At 42.9% G+C, this 18,786-nt stretch overlaps 1 protein-coding gene across 3 annotated transcripts in view; it reads right to left on the reverse strand.

The window, feature by feature from the left end:
* Positions 1-3,903: 3,903 nt before the first annotated feature.
* The window catches only part of ERCC1 (ERCC excision repair 1, endonuclease non-catalytic subunit), a 161,237-nt gene continuing 146,354 nt past the window's right edge, over positions 3,904-18,786 (reverse strand). For all 3 annotated transcript variants that reach the window (XM_085651682.1, XM_085651678.1, XM_085651679.1), the window contains one exon: positions 3,904-5,453. In XM_085651682.1, the coding sequence (XP_085507808.1) occupies positions 5,400-5,453 (54 nt within the window). In that variant the 3' untranslated portion in view covers positions 3,904-5,399. The remainder of the gene's footprint in view (positions 5,454-18,786) is intronic.

Here is an 18,786-nt window from a genome sequence, read left to right on the forward strand (position 1 = left end):
CGGGGCAGAACAATAAGCTCCTCCTTGGTAAGTGAATCGGCCCCATCAAAGCCAGAAACCTCGAGCATCTCCAAAGAAGGTTGGCCAAAAACTACTAGAACTAGAAAGAGACTATTGATGCCCAAGATGAGACTAGACGATTAGGGAAGATAGTGAGTTAGAGGAACAAGAACAACTGGACCAGATTGACATCACAGATGTAGGCTTGGAGTTGAGCAATACAAAACGACCTAAAAGAGAAAAAGACTAATCGAAAATATTCAGGTCAAGGCTGGATCAATTTTGACACAGATGACTGCCTGACCCCGGCGAGCCTCTCTGAGATCAAGGACTCGTGGTGACGAAAACCTCTTCACATTGACAGCTGAAAAAAGTCCAAAGGACGAATATAAAGTCAGGGTAAAGGTCAAAGGACGTTAGCTCCCTTAGGCCTTCAGCTAACAGAATAGAAATCCTGGTAGATTTCGAGAAAGGGTATAGACAATAGGGTAGAAACTATAGGACTAACACTTGAGATTTTATTGATCTGATTAAAGCTGAACATGGTGCAGTCATGCTGAAAAGTTATAATTGTGAGTTTGGCAAGTGCCATTTCAGTTTCTGTGTTTGGATGGCTGTTGGATGTTTACTTGCTGGGAAGGAATAATATTCCTGTCACACCCAGTTTTACCACTGCCCCTGTAGAAAGGCTTCCCTGGCCCGACAGTAAGGTTTCACATCTTCCACAGAATTAGTGTGTGTATAGCAATAATGTGCGTTACCAGATGTCTGCATATGTATAGGTCATGGAAGTACAGGATTGCTTCATCTGCTCTTATCTTCCTGCTTCAGCTTGAATTACTTTCACCTACCTTTATCTTACTCGTTTGCTTGTTCTGTCTTTTTATATCTATTTTACCAGCAAAACTCAATAAAACTGTTTTATTCAGATTCTAATAATCCTTTAGAAAATGAGCCAATCATCAGAGGAGAAAATCTGTGTGCTACTAAACAGATTTCTCATTTTAATCAAGGGTCGAAAATAAGGATCAGCGTGACATATGATGAAATTCTTTACCCCTGAAACTAAAATGAGCAGTACTAACCATAGGTTGCATAATGTAACTTGCACAATTAACCAAGATGAGAGGGTGTTTGTAGACCAATTGAACGAAAGGTTAAGAATAGATGAGGAGAGAAGGGAAGACAAGCGCAGAGCATATTATTGGGAAAGGTAAGGAGATCTTAAGGGAATCCCAAGATTAAGCAGTGAAGTCGCCAAGAAAGGATATTCATGCACAATATGACAGACTGAGGGGAACGAGACAAAATTGAAATGGAGAGTGTGAGCATAATTATTTAGTAAAAGGGAAAACCTTTTCTAATTTAGAGGTTATCTTCAAGGGCATTTATTAGGTTGTGCAATTGTGTGGTAGCTTATTTTCAGCTAACACACAATTGGGTAGGCAATTGTTATGCAGCTTTAGTTTCCCTCAGGATCTACCTTACTTCGGAGTTAGACTTTCCTCTTGAAGAACACATCAGGCAAAGTAAGCATAGCTTTAAGAAGATTCTTAGTGATCTCTTCGGAGCACTCATACCATCCATAGAAGTGGCACTAAACAACAAATATTAGAAAACTGTCCACTTCAGTTGATGGACTCGCTACTAACACCGCAGGTGCATTGACTGTGATTAATAAAGAATTGCTTGCAATGAGAGCTATGATTATGCAAAGTCAACTTGTGTTAGATTTACTCCTCGCGAAAAAAGGCAGAGTTTGCAGTCATTCATGCTCAGAAATGTTGTGCATACATTCCTCAAAGATAAACAGCTCGACAGCTAGATTACTAATAGTACGAACACAATGCATGAATTAACTACACTGTAAGAATCAGGTGCCTGGGAAGCATTAGGATCATTCTTTGGATCCATTGGTAACGGGTTTGCTAAGATAGGAGATTGGCTTGGCAGTGAGGAGGAGGAATCAAGAAGTTGCCACGAACACCTCTCTTGATTATTCTAATTGGAATTGCATGTGTGCTCATTTCGTTGAAGTTTTGAAAAGGAATTTCAGCACTGGAGGGAAAGACTTGTGGATATAAGAAGATGGCAGAAACAAGAGGAAGAAAGCGTAAAAGACTGGATGTCAAGGTTGAAGAGATGCAAAGCGAACTTTACGACACTGAAGGATCTGGGAGATACCAAGCAAAATAATTTAAAGTTGATGAATGATGTGTTGTAATAAAGAATTTAAGTAATGATTAAAATAATCAGGGGGGGGTGGCTGAGAGTTGATTTTGTGTTAAAAAGAGCACAGTCCTCCATCTTGCCACGTGATGACTACTGCTGATTTAGGTTCTAAAAAATAAATTTAAAAAAAAGAGTTTTACTAGTGTTCGCATGACTAGGCAAACAGTGCTCTCAGAGAAGTTTTCTCACTGTACTGAATCAAGGAAGTACCCAACTGTCCCCGGCTCTTGCTCGAACATTGTACTTTTTAACTGTTCAGCTAAAAGTTGAGAGAACAACTGAATCTCATTGTATTTCTACCCGGAGAGAATCTTTGAATGTATTTTGTAGTAAAATGTTTCTTCTAGCTTGTTCCCTAGTGGTGCAAATCCTGATAACCAAGTCTTCCCACAGAATGTATAAAAAAAGTTTGTCCAAAGCCCTATAAAAGGACATGGATTTCTGTAACAGAGACACCCACTCCTTTGTCCGACCTTTAGAAGGCAAATCCATGCTGGATTTTATTTAGAACTGCACTGTGCCCTTTGTGCTTATGATTTGTATGCTTTGCTGCTAAGCCTACTGGTGGCATGTTTATTGTAATCCGCCTATTAATTCTTTACAAAAAGCCTTGAAATGCCAATCCTTGTCCGTCATTCTTAAGAGAATGTTTCAGCACATTCATATAAATGTATCTAAAACAGAAAAAGTGACTACTCCAGTCCCAGTCGTTGGTACGCCTGGTGAGTTAGTGTTTGGAAGCCAATATATGCGCTGCCAACATCAGTTAGAGAAGGAGAAGTGTGCCTCACTGGTTAGAGTAGGCAGACCTGGAAGCAGAGGTCAGCCCGGGACCAGGGTTCAATTCCCGGCTCGGCTGGGTCTTGAGTCCATAAATTGTCCATGGACTCAATTCTCGCTCCAGTGCATACTCAATTCATGGGTTCACACTCTGCGACTCTGGGCAATAGCTTTCTTAATCTCCACAATGGCCCCTCGCGGCGGGATGCCTGGCTTTCACCTTGTGGATGCCCTGCTGGGTTATCTCACAGGGGAATACCAGGACGGGTTCCCTAAGCAAGCGCTTAGAGACCGGTTGGTGATTTGCGCTATATAAATATCTGTACATTTACATTCTTCCGCTGTATTCCGTGAATGCCCTAAGTGGATTTCAGTGAGTATTAGCTTAGACAGCTCAAGGTTTAGTTAAACAAGCTTTATGATGCGGCTAGCGCTGGCCGCGTCATAGCATTGTTTTTTTTCAGGCGAGGGGGCATGGGAAAACAACAGAGCTGGGAGGACAAGCAACAACAGAAGGGGACAATCAACAACAGGAGGTGGGTAGGTGTAAGCAATTGGAAACAAAGTAAAGAGGCTACCAGAGATTGCGAGGCTGCAAGGGAGGGACAAGGGCTACTTGAAACAGCGAAGATGGGAACAAAAAAAAAAAAGGTACCTGAATCCCAGCGTGAGCAGTGTAAGGACATCTAAAAGGAAACAAACTTTGCCCACGCTCCATCGAAGGGACACACCCACAAAGGGGGAGTGAACCCGGGACCAGAGACCGAAGAGAAGCCATCCAATTGTAAGTAACAAGCGGGCTTAAAAGCATTTTCTTTTCTTTTTTCTTAAAAGAGCAATAGACTCACAGAAACACACTTTCTCAGGTAAGACGTAAAAAACGAAATAATGTACTAAACAAGATGCAAAGTTTTATTACAAAGAAAGAACAGATCTGAATCTGGTGTAAAAGGTAGAACTATCTGGGAACACAAAGGCATCACTGACATTTTCACCCGCTTATTTATAGTGAGAAGCTAGCTAGATCCAACGTTTATTAGGACTGTTAAGGCTTCGAGTGAAGCTATATTTGAATAAAAAAGCTGGAGAGTAAATATTACAAATACAAATGAATGGGATTTTTTTACACAAGCAACTTTTAGGTCTGCAGAACCAAAGATGGCAGAGGCCAGATTCAGAAAGCGTGGTCATATTAAGCACAAAACATTTGCAAATTCAAAAAATAAAACATGACAATAAGGATTTGGTCTGTTCTCCGATGTGGCAGGTACCCATGAGCACAGGGAGTCCTCTGGTCAGTAGCCGCCGTCTTCCAGTGCATTGTATGTGGCTATCCATGGTTACGATTCCAGTATAGAAGCTGATGAGACTAACATTCCTAATGGTAAGAAATGTTTTTCAGTCACTGCAGTTTGTCAGATTGTATTGTCATAGGTCTGCTGTGCTCACCTTGCTATCAGTCCGGAATCACATACAAACAAATATATCAAACGGTCTCTGCTGCAGTACCCATTAGATTGGACACTCAAGCTTTGATATATTTGTCAATATTTTTCTAAATTTCCAATCTTAAAATTTCGCCTAATCTAGAAATGCAGGCAGCAGTAATTCATACTGTATATGGTAGGATCTTGTCAGCAGACAATTGTCTGCTAGGCACAGGTAGCTCCAGAGACTGCCTTATTGTTGATGTTCCCCTGTTAGAAGGCTGGTGCAGAACTGTTTGATAAATGACGCTAGCAGACACACTCTTGTGAAAGGGGCATCTCTTTAAACTTTCCGTGAAAAAGGAAAGGCACAGAACAATGACAATGCACAGTGCAGACAATTTGGTCCAATGATATATGGGATTGATGATTTCAGGCTATTTCCATTGAGAGATTTCAGTCTACAGAGGCATTAGGTGCTGAGAGGCACTTGAGTTCGGTTATGGTGGTGGCGGGTGCTGCCACTGAGAATCCCTCACTCAGTTGATTGGCTCTTATGCTGGATTACTTAGTGTGTCTTCCCGATTACCTCTCACTCTGCTGAAAGGGGTTGGTTATCTCATGGATCTTTTCCCACGACCTAGGACTTTACTGATTTACATGTTAGGTGGGTCATTTCAAGAATGTCTAAATTAATTTATTGGCAGACTAACTAGGTTGATGGTCTCCATTGTTTCTGGGTCAACAGTCATTTCATAACTTATTAAACTAGTTGGTTGGTTGCATCATAAACCTTAATGGTCTCCTAATTAGCGCTTGGTTAGGAACCAATATGAAGGCTACAACTAGTGTCCTGTGTATTGTTCATTTTTGGGTCTCGTGTTTCAATTCATGATCCGCTGATCATTAATCAGCTGCCTTCATTATTCATGGGTTATCTGCAGGTTCTCCGTTCATTGGCTATTTCTTGGTCTTCTGGAATGGTTCATGTAGGACATCGAACAGCCTCTTTGCCTGCCAAGAAAATATACAAATTTAGCCAGTGGGAGAAAACAGGTCAAAGTCAAATAGCACATCTAACTCCGAGCTTTCAAGCATCTTGTGTTCTCTAACAGCAATGTTATGTTTAATAAACAAGGCATTGGGGACATGACCACGAGAGGGGTGGACGGGGATGAGGCATATACCACACCCTGTAAATACAAACATACATGGTAAGGTAATTTACTTGGTGCACCAAATACCTCTGATTCCTTGTTTTCCCTCAGAATTTTGTGCATAACACGCAACACCGAATTCAACATGTAGTGGTATATTTCGTAGGTAAATTCCAGAAGGTTTGACCTGCTGAACTTTACCCATGGCAAACTGTGGGGAGAGTTGGGGAGGGGCAGTAAGGGGTGCAGGGGGTGTGATAGTTACTGTTGAGATGGAGTAACCTCTGTGCCAAACTATAAACCAACCCCTATGTCTCTTTAAGCTGCAGATTCTTCAGTTGGAGCTGTACCCATTACAGTTTCTCGGAACATTACTTCCACTGACCTCAGAAACGCCTCCTATAAAACAATACAGTTAATATTTTCTTTAGAGCTCCTCATCAGTGATTTCATGTGCCTTGCCGGCAGAGCGTGATTCTATACATCGGTGTGTAACAGTGCACATTGTAGATTAGGCACACTCAGATTTGTTTTTGTTCCAGCCTTTACCAACTAACTACGGCTGAAATGTTGCAATATTTCTGCTATAAATACTACAACAAAAAAGTAAAATGTTACTTACCCAGTATGCATCTGTTCTTGGCATGTAGAGCTGTAGATTCACATGCTTTGCATAGCCCGCCATCTAGTGTTGGGTCTGGATGTATGCACTTTGTTTTTGTTCAAAGAAGTCTTTTCCAGTCACAAGGTAGGGGAGTCCTCCTTTCGTTGATAGTGCGCATGGGCATCAGCTCCATTTTTAGATTGTTTGCCGCAGAGGGTGATAATGGAGTTCGTAAGAGTAGTAAGAGATGTCCATGTATATATATGTATCTAAATAAGATGTTACTGCAACAGATATAGGTACCCGGGGAGGCGGGTGGGCGCATGTGACTCTACAGCTTTACATGCCAAGAACAGATGCACACTGGGTAAGTAGCATTTTCCGTTCGAGGCATGTGAGCTGCAGATCACATACTTTTCATAGACTATACAGCAGTTATCTCCCAAAGCGGTTACATTATGTTATAAGTTGCTTGTAGAGCGCACGTACACCCAGGGGTTTCATGGCGCTGCTTGGGATATACCGGAACCAAGGGGGAGTTATTCGTGAGCTCTCATGAACAGCCACGTTTTAAGCGATTTCCTGAATTGGAGTAGGTCTGTACAGGATCGGATCTCCAAAGGGAATGAATTCCATAGTCTAGAGGCCAGGTATGCAAACCGCCGTCCACCTGGTCATTTCTTTTTGCAGGTAGGAATGGTCAGTAGCTGAAGGTGCATTGAACGGAGATTGCAGGAGGGTGTATATCTAGTTAAGAGGGTATTGATAAATGTAGGTCTCTTACCGTAAAGTGATTTAAGGACCAAGCATCCTGTCTTAAATTCGGTCCTTTGAGATATTGGAAGCCAGTGTAATTTCTTCAGTAGGGGTCTGGCAGATTGCCATCTAGGTTGTTGAAGGATTAGCCTGGCCGCCTGGTTCTGGACCATTTGGAGCCTCTTAGTGAGATAAAGTGGCAGTCCTAGGTAGATTGAATTAGCATAGTCCAAGTGTGAGAGTACCAGAGCCATCGTTACCTGTACTAGTGCTGCATAAGTGAGCATGCGGCTGATCTTCCTGATTTTTCGTAGCTGATAAAAGCATTTAGAAACCACTGAGCCCACTTGTGCTTTTAATGATAACTCATCATCTATGATGACCCGAGGCTTTTTACCGCGGTAGAGGGGGCTGGTGGAGAGGCAAGTTCCGATGGCCAATACTGTGGGCCCCAGAAGGTCTTGCTCTTGCCTGTGAGTAATAGTTCCGTCTTGCTGGGATTAAGCTTTAAGTGATTTTGATCCATCCATTGATTTGATATAGATCAGAGTGGTCTGAAATTCAGCCACTGACTTGGGGGAATTATCAATAGTAAAGGTTAGCTGGAGGTCATCGGCATAGTTGAAGGTTGTCACGTTCATTTTTTTCAATGATTGAATCAGGTGGAGAAGGTATAAATTGAATAAATGGGGGGAAAGCGAGGAACCTTGTGGGACTCCACATGTTGTTAACTTAGGGGATGTAAATGTAGCCAGGCGCACTGATTGGGTGCGACCTTTAAGAAAGGAGCTGATCCAACGAAAGGCTGAGCCCTGGATGCCAGTCTGTCTGACACGGTCTTCCAATATGCTATGGTCGACCGTGTCAAACGCGGCTGACAGATCCAATAGTACCAGGGTCAGTGGAATGTATATATCCGCTTTTTTATGTAATTCATCAAGAACTGCCAGTATCACTGATTCTGTCGAGTGGGCAGGGCGGAAGCCCACCTGATGAGGATCCAGATAGCCAGATAATTCCAGAAAGCTGGACAAGCATTTTGCCACATATGCTTCTAACACTTTTGCCAGGTAGGGTAGCAGGGAGATAGGTCGATAGTTTGACAGAATCAGAGGGTCAGCTCCAGGCTTTTTTAGGAGGGGGACCACAATCGCATTCTTGAAGACGTTGGGGACATAGCCCTGTATGAGGGACTCGTTAAGGAGGGTCATGGCAGAGGTTGGTAGTGCAGAAAATATTTCTTTTAAAATATAGGGTGGGCAGCAGTCCAAGGGGGAGTCAGATTTTACTTTAGACAGCAAGTCCAAGAAAACTTGATTGCTAATAGCCGGAAAGGTATCCAAGGTAAGGGGGTTAGTAAGCGGACCAGGGAAGGTCTCCTTGGGGTTTGAGTTGGGAATGCCAGCTTTAATAATGGCTATTTTGTCCAAGAAGAAATGGTTTAAAGAATTGCAGAGATCTTGAGAGGGTGAGAGTCTATCAAGATTAGATAATTCGTTGACGATTGCAAAAATTTCCCTTGATCCGTTGGTTGAGTTAAGGATTCTGGAGGAGTAATGTGAAGCCTTTGCTGCGTTTATAGCTTTTTTATATTCCTTCTGCGCTTGAGAGTAGATGGTGCCTGTCTTCAGGGGAATAATTTAGTCTCCACCTGCGTTCTTTTTGGCGGAGTGCTAGTTTTTGCTTTCTTAGTTCTTTGGAGAACCATTTGTGTGCCTCAGAGCGGCAAGCCTGTGAAGGTTCTTTTTAGAGGAACATGTATCGCTGGCTGCTGAGATCCAGGCTGAGATGCTGGCTTCTAGGAGGTCCACATATGAATCTAAAACGATAGATTGATTGGCTAGGGTGTTCAGGAATTCTTGTTTATTAAGGGAACCCCATGCCCTAATCGTACCCCCTTCGATTGGGGGGGGGGTCTTTTTGTCAGTAGGCATAGTTACTGATAGTTTCAGTAGTGATGGTCCGACCATATACAAGGTAGAATCGTAGGGGAAGATACTATAAGGTTGGTTGACCTAACCTGATCCAACGTGTGACCTTTATTGTGCGTGGCTGCGGTCACATGCTGGGTGAAATTCAAATTTGTTAAGAATTCAGTTAATTCCGCGGATTGCGGATTGTGGCCCCCCCCCCCCCCCCCCCCCCCCTGTGGGTCGTTAGACCAGGAGTTTAAGCCGCCAATTAGCAAGGTTTTGGTGTAATTAGTTGCAATGTTGGGCATTTGCTCGCTCAGTTGTGTGGGAAACTGCGGCATATACTGTAGGGGCCTGTAGATCAGAACGCAGATTAGTGGGCCGGATTTAGAATAACTTGATGACCATGTTGTCCACATCAGGGTGGTCTACGGGGTAATTGTCGTAAATTTATGATCACGATGGATAATTGCTGCAACTCCCCCACCTGTTTTACCAAGGCGCTCTACATGAAGTATGTAGTAATCATTGGGTAGTGCGGCCAAGATATCCGGTGTGGAATACAACTTCAGCCATGTTTCAGTTAGAAAGCGGTGGCTAACCTGTAGCTGTTGTAGTCGTCTGAAATAGTGTACGTAAAACTGCTTGGCCCACACTAGCTTGCTGTCTTGCTAACACATCTATACAATAGTGTTTTGTGAATGTGTGAGGTGTAGACCAGGTTGCAGCTTTGCAGATATCATCTATGGGTATATTCCCTAAGAATGCCATAGAAGTCCCTTGCTTGCGTGTGGAGTGCGCTCTAGGGGGAATTGTTAGAGTTTGTTTTGCTTTTGCATAGCGTGTATGAATGCACTTCACTATCCACCTTGCAATGCCCGCTTTTGATATAGGATTGCCTTTATGTGGTGGAGCAAAAGCGACAAACAGTTGTTTTGTGTTGCGGAAAGGTTTGGTCCTTACTACATAGTAAAGGAGTGCTTTTTTCATGTCTAAAGTGTGCAAAGCACGTTCTGCCACAGAATCTGGTTGTGGGAAGAACACCGGCAACTCAACAGATTGGTTGATATAAATGGCAGAAATTACCTTTGGTAGGAATTTAGGGTTAGTCCGAAGAACCACTTTGTTTTGGTGTACTTGTAAAAATGGTTCTTCTATGGTTAGTGCCTGAAGCTCAACCACTCTCCTCAGTGATGTGATAGCTATGAGGAAAGCTACCTTCCAAGTGAGAAATTGTAGTTCACATCTATGCAATGGCTCAAAGGGTGGACCGATTAGACTAGTGAGGACAATGTTGAGATTCCACACTGGAGCAGGTGGAAGTCTTGGAGGAATGATTATTTTAAGTAACTCCATAAATGCTTTTATTACAGACTCTAAAGAGAGACAGATGTTGTCTGTTCTGTTGGCATGCCGCTATTGCACTAAGAGGTCAGCGTATGGAAGAGTACGCTAAGTTGGAAAGCTGCAGGTGTAGTAAATAGCAAATAATGTTTTGAACTGAAGCATCTAGCGGATTGATTTGATTGTTATTGCAGTATATTACAAATCACTTCTACTTTGCTGCAGAGCATGCTCATGTGGTAGGATGCCTAGCCTCTTTGATAATGTTCATGCAGTCTGGTGGAAGAGTAAGGTAGCCAAACTCTAAGATTTCAGGTGCCAGATCGCAAGGTTGAGATGACTGGGATATGGATGTCTAATCTCTCCATGGCTCTGAGTGAGAAGATTGGAAGTGAGGTGTAGTTTTTGATGAGGAACTACTGAGAGCTCCAACAGGGTTGTGAACCAGGGTTGTCAGGCTCATGTGGGAGCAACTAGGATGAGTGTCAGAGATGCCTATCTGAGCTTCCGAACCACTTATGGAATGAGTGGGAGAGATGGAAAAGCGTAGGCAAATATCCATGACCAATTCATCCATATTTCATTGCCCTTAGATGATGGGTGTGGAAGTCTGGATGCGAAGCTTGGACATTTTGCGTTTAGGTTTGTGGCGAACAGATCTATGTCCGGAAACCCCCCCCATTTGGAAGAATGGGAGGAGAACTTGACGGTGGAGTTCCCATACGTGGATCGGTTGTCTTTGATGACTGAGCAGATCAGCAATCCGATTGTTTACTCCTGGAAGGTGTTCTGCAAGGAGATACATTTTGTGACGTATGGCTCCTCTCCAGATGGTCTGTGCTAGTTGTGACAGCTGGAGAGAGTGTGTCCCCACCTGTTTTTGTATGTAGTACATTGCTATCATCTTGTCTGTACGGATCAGGATAGGCTTTTCCTACTAGATGAACTTGAAACGCTTTGAGCGCTAGAAAAATCGCTAGCAGCTCTAGATTAATTATATGAAACTGCTTTTGCTAGAGGGTCCACATGCCCTGAATTGAATATGTCTGGAGATGACCTCCTCAACCAGTGAGCGATGTGTTTGCTGTTAGCACTATCTGTGGAACCAGGTCAATGAAGGGCCGTCCTTTTGAAAGGTTTTGTGTATTCCACCACTGTAGAGAGCGATTGGTGCGGCCGTCCACCAACACTATATCTGATAACAGACCCTGATCCTGGTTCCAATGACGTGCTAAGCACTCCTGAAGGGGACTATTGGGATGCAAGACGCCATCATCCCTAGTAACTGCATGAACACTCGAGCTGGCAATGAGTGTTGGGGCTGAAACTGACCGAGTAGAGTCTGTAGGTGGCGGATTCTGGCCGGATCGGAATAGGCCAAAGCCTTTTGTGTATGTATTATGGCTCCCAGATACACCTGTGGGTTGGATGGCTGTAGATGGGACTTGGACAGGTTTACTGTGATTTCAAGATCGTGAAGCAACTGCACTGTTTTGTGAGTGTGACATTGACAGTTTTCTTGCGAGCTGGCTTTAATGAGCCGGTCGTCCAAGTATGGGAAGATATGAATGTGTTGTCTTCGAAGATGAGCTGCGACTACTGCCAGGCACTTGGTGAAAACTCTGGGTGCGGTGTTACTCCGAATGGGAGCACCTTGAACTGACCTGCTACTACGAACCTGAGGTATCTGCGGTGAGCAGGCTGTATTGGGATATGAAAATAGGCGTCCTTAAAGTCCAGAGTGGACAGAAAGTTGCCTTGTTGAAGGAGCGGGAGCACTTGCTGGAGTGTGACCATGTGAAAGTGGTCCAACTGAATGTATAGATTTAGTTCTCTGTGGTCTAGCAGTGGCCTGAGAGAACCGTCCTTCTTGGGAATTAAGAAGTACAGGGAGTATACCCCGGCCCCTTGATATTTTAATGGGACAAGTTAGATCCTTTCTCAAACAGAGAGAGAACTTCTTGCTTTAGAAGGGTAAGATGTTCCGGTGACATTGCGTGTGATCTTGGAGGAATGTTTGGGGGAGTGTCTGTAATAACCATATTGGATAATTTGTAAAACCCATTTGTCTGAGATGATTGTTTTCCAGACAGGGAGAAATTGGGAGAGAAGTGCGACAGAAGTGGAATGATTGGGGGTAGCGGAAGGAAGTCACTGCTTGTTGTTTGTGGGGGAAGTGTGTGTGAAGTTGCCTCTGCCTCTTCCCTTACCATTGTTGCCTCTAAAATCACCTCTGAAATAGCTTCTTGATGAGGGCGATTGGTTGTTGCCCTTGTAAGAGGAGGGGGGATTTTCTGTGGAAATATTTTTGGAGCCACCCCTGTAAAAGGAGCGCCGAAAGGAACCCCTATTCGCAGGTAACTGCAAAGCCTCCAGGGACTTTGCAACCAGCGAGGTGTCAACTGCTGGACCAAAAGAGGTGTTCCTTATCAAATGGCTGGTTGGGAATGGAGGTCTGTACCTCAGGTTTGAACCCTGAAATACTCAACCATGCATGTCTCCGTGTTTACTGCATGTGCTGCTGTGGCTGCTGCGTGTAGGGCGCACTTGATGGAGGAATTGGTGATAAGTTTTCCCTCCTGGATAAGATCATTTGCCTTAGATTTATGCTTATCAGGCAGAAATTGAACACGTTTTTCAAACACATCATAACGAGCCCTATCATATCTGGCTAACAAAGCCTGAGCAATGGCAATGCACCAGTGATTATCTGCTTGCGAGGCTACCCTTTTGCCAGAGGCATCAATTAACTTGGACTCCTTATCAGGAAGAGGGGCCTCACTTGTGGTCTGTGAGTTAGCTCTCCTACGAGCATTAGAAACTACAAGAGAGTTTAAGGGCAGCTGACCTTTGATGTAGGCAGGGTCAGTAGGTGCTGGTTTATATTTCTTTTCAACCCTGGGCATGATGATTCTTGCCCTTACAGGATCTTTGAAAACCTCATCTGCATGTTTAAGCATTCCCTTAAGCATTGGCAGTGTACGTGTAGTTTTTTTTTTAGAGGAACTAAGGGTCTCAAACAAGAAGTCCTCCTCTAAAGCCTCCTTATGCAGTTCCACGCCACGGTAATGAGCAGCCCTGTTAAGAAGCTCAATGTAGCCTATATTGTCCTCAGGTGGTGATGGCCTGGACGGGTATAAGGCAGGTTCAGTATCTGTGTCATAATCCTCCCATGGGTCAACATTTTGGGGCCTATTCTCCTCCCCATCCCCTTTATCCTGTGGGTCAGGTGATAGTGGTGGTGAATTAGTGGGTGTGATATGTAATTGAGGAGAAGTAGGTGAAGGAGGTGGGACATAAGGTGGTGAAGGGTTAGTACCCACATTCCTTTTCTTCAGGGGCATGTGGTGCTCATCCTTTTGGCCCAGTTTCCTTTTTTCAAGTAGTTTGGAATGAATATGTTCAGTTTCTGGGTTAATAACCAGTTCTTTCTGTTTCGGATCCGAAGGTGTAACATCGGACCGAGGCTCTTTTGGCAGAGTCTTTATCTTTACTTGTCGTTTTTGGTGTCAAAAGTTTCGGCTCCAAACTCTTTGGAACCAAAGATTTAGTCTTTGACAAAGATGGAACGTGGACCCATATATAACCTCAATTATGAGGAATATATGGCCCTCAAAAATCTCTCTACTAATAAGACCATCACCATCAAACCTTGTGACAAAAGGTGGGGGGATTGTGGCACTTAACAGCTCTGACTACCAACAACAAATTGAGAATTTGCTCGGTATTCCTGAACATTATCTTAAGGTCATCTTGTATCCCAGTAAAAGAATTAAAGAAGACATTTTGTGTATTACACAAGGAGCATTGGATAGAGGTTCTATCTGCCAACAAGAGTTTGACTACCTTAATCGACCATACTCCACTATTCCAATCCTGTATGGGGTACCTAAAACCCATAAAAGTTCCACACAACCACCTTTTAGACCTATAGTTTCGACTATTGGATCTATAACAGAACCTTTGTCCAAATATGTGGATAAGTTTCTGAGACCTCTAGTGAGTGGACTTCGAGGATACATCAAAGATACTGGCCACCTTATCAGCATTATTGAAGGACTCCCATTTAATCATCATACAGACATTTTGGTATCTTTGGATATAGAGGCACTATATACCAACATACCTCAAAAAGGTGCCCTTGAAGTAGTCAAATCGGCTCTGGAATCTAGTGATAATAACATCGAAGATAAACTGTTTATACGAGTGTCTGAGTATTGTACTGCAAGAAAATTACTTTGAATTCAACAAAGCCATCTTTAAACAAATTCAAGGTGTAAGCATGGGTGCAGCTTGTGCCCCAAATGTAGCCAACATCTATATGGGGCAGTTTGAATCTCGATTTATTTTTAACGAGATTGCACCTTTTGCTGAAAACATATTGCACTGGCATCGCTTTATTAATGACATCTTTTTTATATGGAGCGGGCCAGAAGAACAATTGGGTGAATTTTGCTTATGGCTTAATCTTTGTGATTCCAACCTTAAATTCAGCCCCAATACCAGTAAATTGAAGATTTACTTGACATCTGGATTCAGGCTGTTGACGGTACTATAGAGGTGTCCCTTTATACTAAACCGACAGCTAGGAACACCCTTCTACAGTACCAAAGTTTCCATCCCCGCAGTCAGAAAGACAGTATCCCCTTCAGTCAATTTCTGCGACTGCGGAGGAACTGTACCAATCTCAGAAACTTTGAGATACATGCAGAGGAGCTTAGGAATAAACTCACCAGACGAGCATATCCCCATAGGCTCGTTAAGGATTCCTATAAAAGGGCCAAATATTTCAACAGGGAGGCCCTTTTCGAAAATAAACCCATTAAAGAGAACAACCAACTGATTTGTGTCACTAGACACTCTAGCTTGAATAACAAATTGCGAAATGTTATATGTTCACAATGGCACATCCTCAATTCGGGAATACATTCTAATCCTCTGCCCCGACCTCTGTTCGCCTTCCGTATAAACAGATATTTGCGAAACATCTTGGTCAGATCTAAATGTGGTGAGGCCAAACCCCCCAGTCAGAGAGCCATCATGGGTACCTCTCCTGTGAAAGGTAACCATAAATGTGGGAACTGCCATGCCTGCAGTTCGGCCTTGGTTTCGACGGAACTTGTTTGGGATAAACAGAAATTCCAACTTAAAGAAATGACCAACTGTAGATCAGCCAATGTCATCTACCTTCTTCTATGTCCCTGCAATAAGGGATATGTTGGCGAAACAGGTAGAGAATTTAGGATTCGCTTTAGTGAACATAAGTCAGCAATTAAAAACAAACGAAGAGGGGCTCCTCTTGTTCAACATTGGCTAGATCAACAACATCTTGACACTGAGCTCAAATGGACTATTTTAGAAAAAGTCCATAACCCCATAGACAATAACATCAATGGTCTTAGGGGCAAAAGAGAAGTTTTCTGGATTTACACTCTCAGGACCTCAGTCACAGGCCTGAATGAATATTGCCCTTGGCAAAATGCCCTACTCTCATTCTCTGTTTTTCGCGGCCATCCCAGATCCTTTTGGGAATCATATACGCTTGGATCGACTATCTTTGTTCTTTATGAACACTCTGATTGGTATTTGTCATCTTACGGGTGCTATGTCCATGCTTGAACCTATACATACATCCATTGGTGCCGTACTTATGTTTTACACTTATTTCTCTCCTCTTGGGCCTTTATCCATCTATTTCTATAGTTCTGATACATATTTCTCTTTTATTGCTATAAAAAATTCCAATTTTTTCCTTGTGATGTATCCGGGTAGTCTTTTTTCTATGTCCATTCCCCTCGTGTGGAATTCTTCAGAGTGGTCTTTTTATTCTGTGCCCATCTAGTTCATTTGATTTTCGATAATAACAGAAAATAATAGAGACGACTCTGTTACACATCATGTGTCTATTTTGTATCGATTCTCGATATTAAATACTCTCGCCCACATCTAAGATGGCGCCTGCCTAAATACGCACTCTAGTGGTTCGCTGCCGAGACCTTCCGCCCTTCAGGTGACTCCAATTACTTCCGGTACTTAAACCCTCGAATACTATAGGCAGCCATTGCCCTTCCACGCACTTCTGGTACCTGCAGGGGAGATGTGTTCTTATTGACTAGGTGAGTGATTTCGGTGATAGAATTTAGAAATAGGTTTTTAATTATTTCTATTCTACAGAATTTGTTACTTTATTCCTTGGTTCTTTTTCTGTTTCGTTGTTTTCAGTCTACCACAGCCGAATCACCGAACCGTTAACCCGGCAGTTAACCTAGCGTAGCTACGTCCATTTCAGCAATATCAAACCAGTAAGTTAGTTTTCTTGCCAATTGGTTCCGTTTTTTTTTTTTTTTAATTCTTGCCATCTGTAGCCACACGCAAGCCTTATGAGCCCTCACATATATCAATTTCTTACACATTAGGGCATGCCCAGTTGAGGATCACTTTACACATCTTGATGCTCATCAATATCATTACTTTATGCCTGCCACTGCCTTATATTTAAGTAAGTCCATTTGTTTGACCATTATACTCCATATCCTTATCTGCTCTGACCTGGAATTTTAGAGTTATATGTGGTTTTTCATTTTGCACAGTGTCATTCTACTCTGGACTCACTATTCAGGGACTGAGGTTACGCGCTTACATTTTGGACATTTCCTACATTACTTAGCAGTAGTGACCTGGCTTTCTAATAAGTAGGTACTTTGTCTGTAAAAAATATCTGTTCTATACTACGCTCTACTGATTTTGAATATAGTTATTTCTTTTATCTTTTGGTTTAGACTTTGGAGGCATGCTGATAAAATTGTATTTTATTGACTTATACATCTTTATTTTGAGGGTGAAGCACTTCCCCATTTTCTTTTCACGATTTCGGTGTTCTCTTTCTTGGTTGTGGCTAGCTCCAATAGATATAATTTTTACTTGCTGCTGAATATTTACATATATGTTTCTGTTCCTCATTATCGTCCACAGATTATAGCCAGTTGTTAAATTGCGTTACTAAGAAGCCCTACAACCTTGCAGCCGGCATTTATATTGTACGTTGAAGGAAGTTTGGATTTAATTCTTGATTAATTAATCACTGGGATCTTCTGCGCCCTGACGAAGGACTTGTTTGGACTTCGGTCCTTTCCGAAACGCGCGTCAGCGCTCACTTTGTGTACATAAGGAAGCAAATTACTCCTTTTGTTATGTACAGATTTTACATGTCAATGGTTATGTATATTGTTTTTATATTGTTTGATGTACTTTGTCTTCTCTCTTCTTCCTCATCTTTTTTGGTTATTGTGTACTGTTGAATGTTTCTGCTGTCTAGGTATGTTTTGTGAAGTATAATTCTGTATATCATGTTGTTAGGGCTTCTCTAATGACAGGCTTATTTGCTGTCCATGTTATTTTAGGTTATTGTCTGAATTTAATATATTCTTGTATATTTTTCTATATTTATATCATTGAATAAATCAAAATGAAAATATTTTCTGTGGTCTGAGGTTCACTTATGATTCCTTGGATGTATCACCTATTATAAATTAAATAGGGGGAGTTTCTGTTGTTCATTATGAAACGTGGACCAGGACCATGCTTGGATCTCGGCGCCGGCATGGGGCAGACTCGGTCCAGAGCCGGAAGGCTTCTCTGTCTTTCAGCGCCAGGCCCGCAGGCGGGATGCTCGGAAGATTTTCTCGGTGCTGACCTTGACCCGCAGGCAGAGAAGGACCGGAGCCTTTGTTGTCTTGTGTTGTTTGGGCAAGGGGGTTTCTGTACTTACGCTACGCTGACCCGGTGTAACTCACTCCTCTTCTTCCATGTTGGGGTCGGCTTCGGAGATGTAATCTTCCTCGGCTCCTTGAGCTTGTGTTTCTTCTCGGTCGGAATCTTCGCCGAGTGTCTGGTACGGAGCCGCCTTGGTGTTGCATCTCGTTACGTCGAGCCCGACAGTCACTTTGGGCCATATGTAGGTAGGGACACATTTACCACTTCATAAATACCGAATTTTACCGATTCGGTATTTATGAAGTGGTAAATGATATGTAGGTAATTGGTCGGTAAATATTACCGATTCGGAATGATTCGGTAATTACCGAATCGGTATTTACCGATTCGGTAATGAGGCATACCTTCCCATTGATGGGAAGGTATGCCTCATTACCGAATCGGTAAATACCGATTCGGTAATGGGGGAACACAGGCAAGGGTGGCAGGGTGGCACATTGACACCCTGTTGCACCCCTGAAACGGCCATGTGTGCACATGTGGCACACATACATGCCCGAAGGGCATGTATGTCTGCCACATTGCACACTTGTAGGCGCTATAAAATGCATTTCACCATCCATACTTTATTTACCACCAACTATTAGTTGGTGGTAAATACCGACTCCAAACATCACCCACACACTCCCCCTACATCTCATTTCTGTATTCGGAATTTACCGAATCGGTAAAATTACCGAATCGGTAAAATTACCGAATCGGTAAAATTACCGAATCGGTAATTTTACCGATTCGGTAAATTCCGAATACAGAAATTGTCCCCCTACATACCAAAAGCCAAAATACCGGTCGGTAACGGT

The sequence above is a fragment of the Triturus cristatus genome, chromosome 4_1 (genome assembly GCF_964204655.1).
Source record: "Triturus cristatus chromosome 4_1, aTriCri1.1, whole genome shotgun sequence".
NCBI classification, from domain to species: domain Eukaryota; kingdom Metazoa; phylum Chordata; class Amphibia; order Caudata; family Salamandridae; genus Triturus; species Triturus cristatus.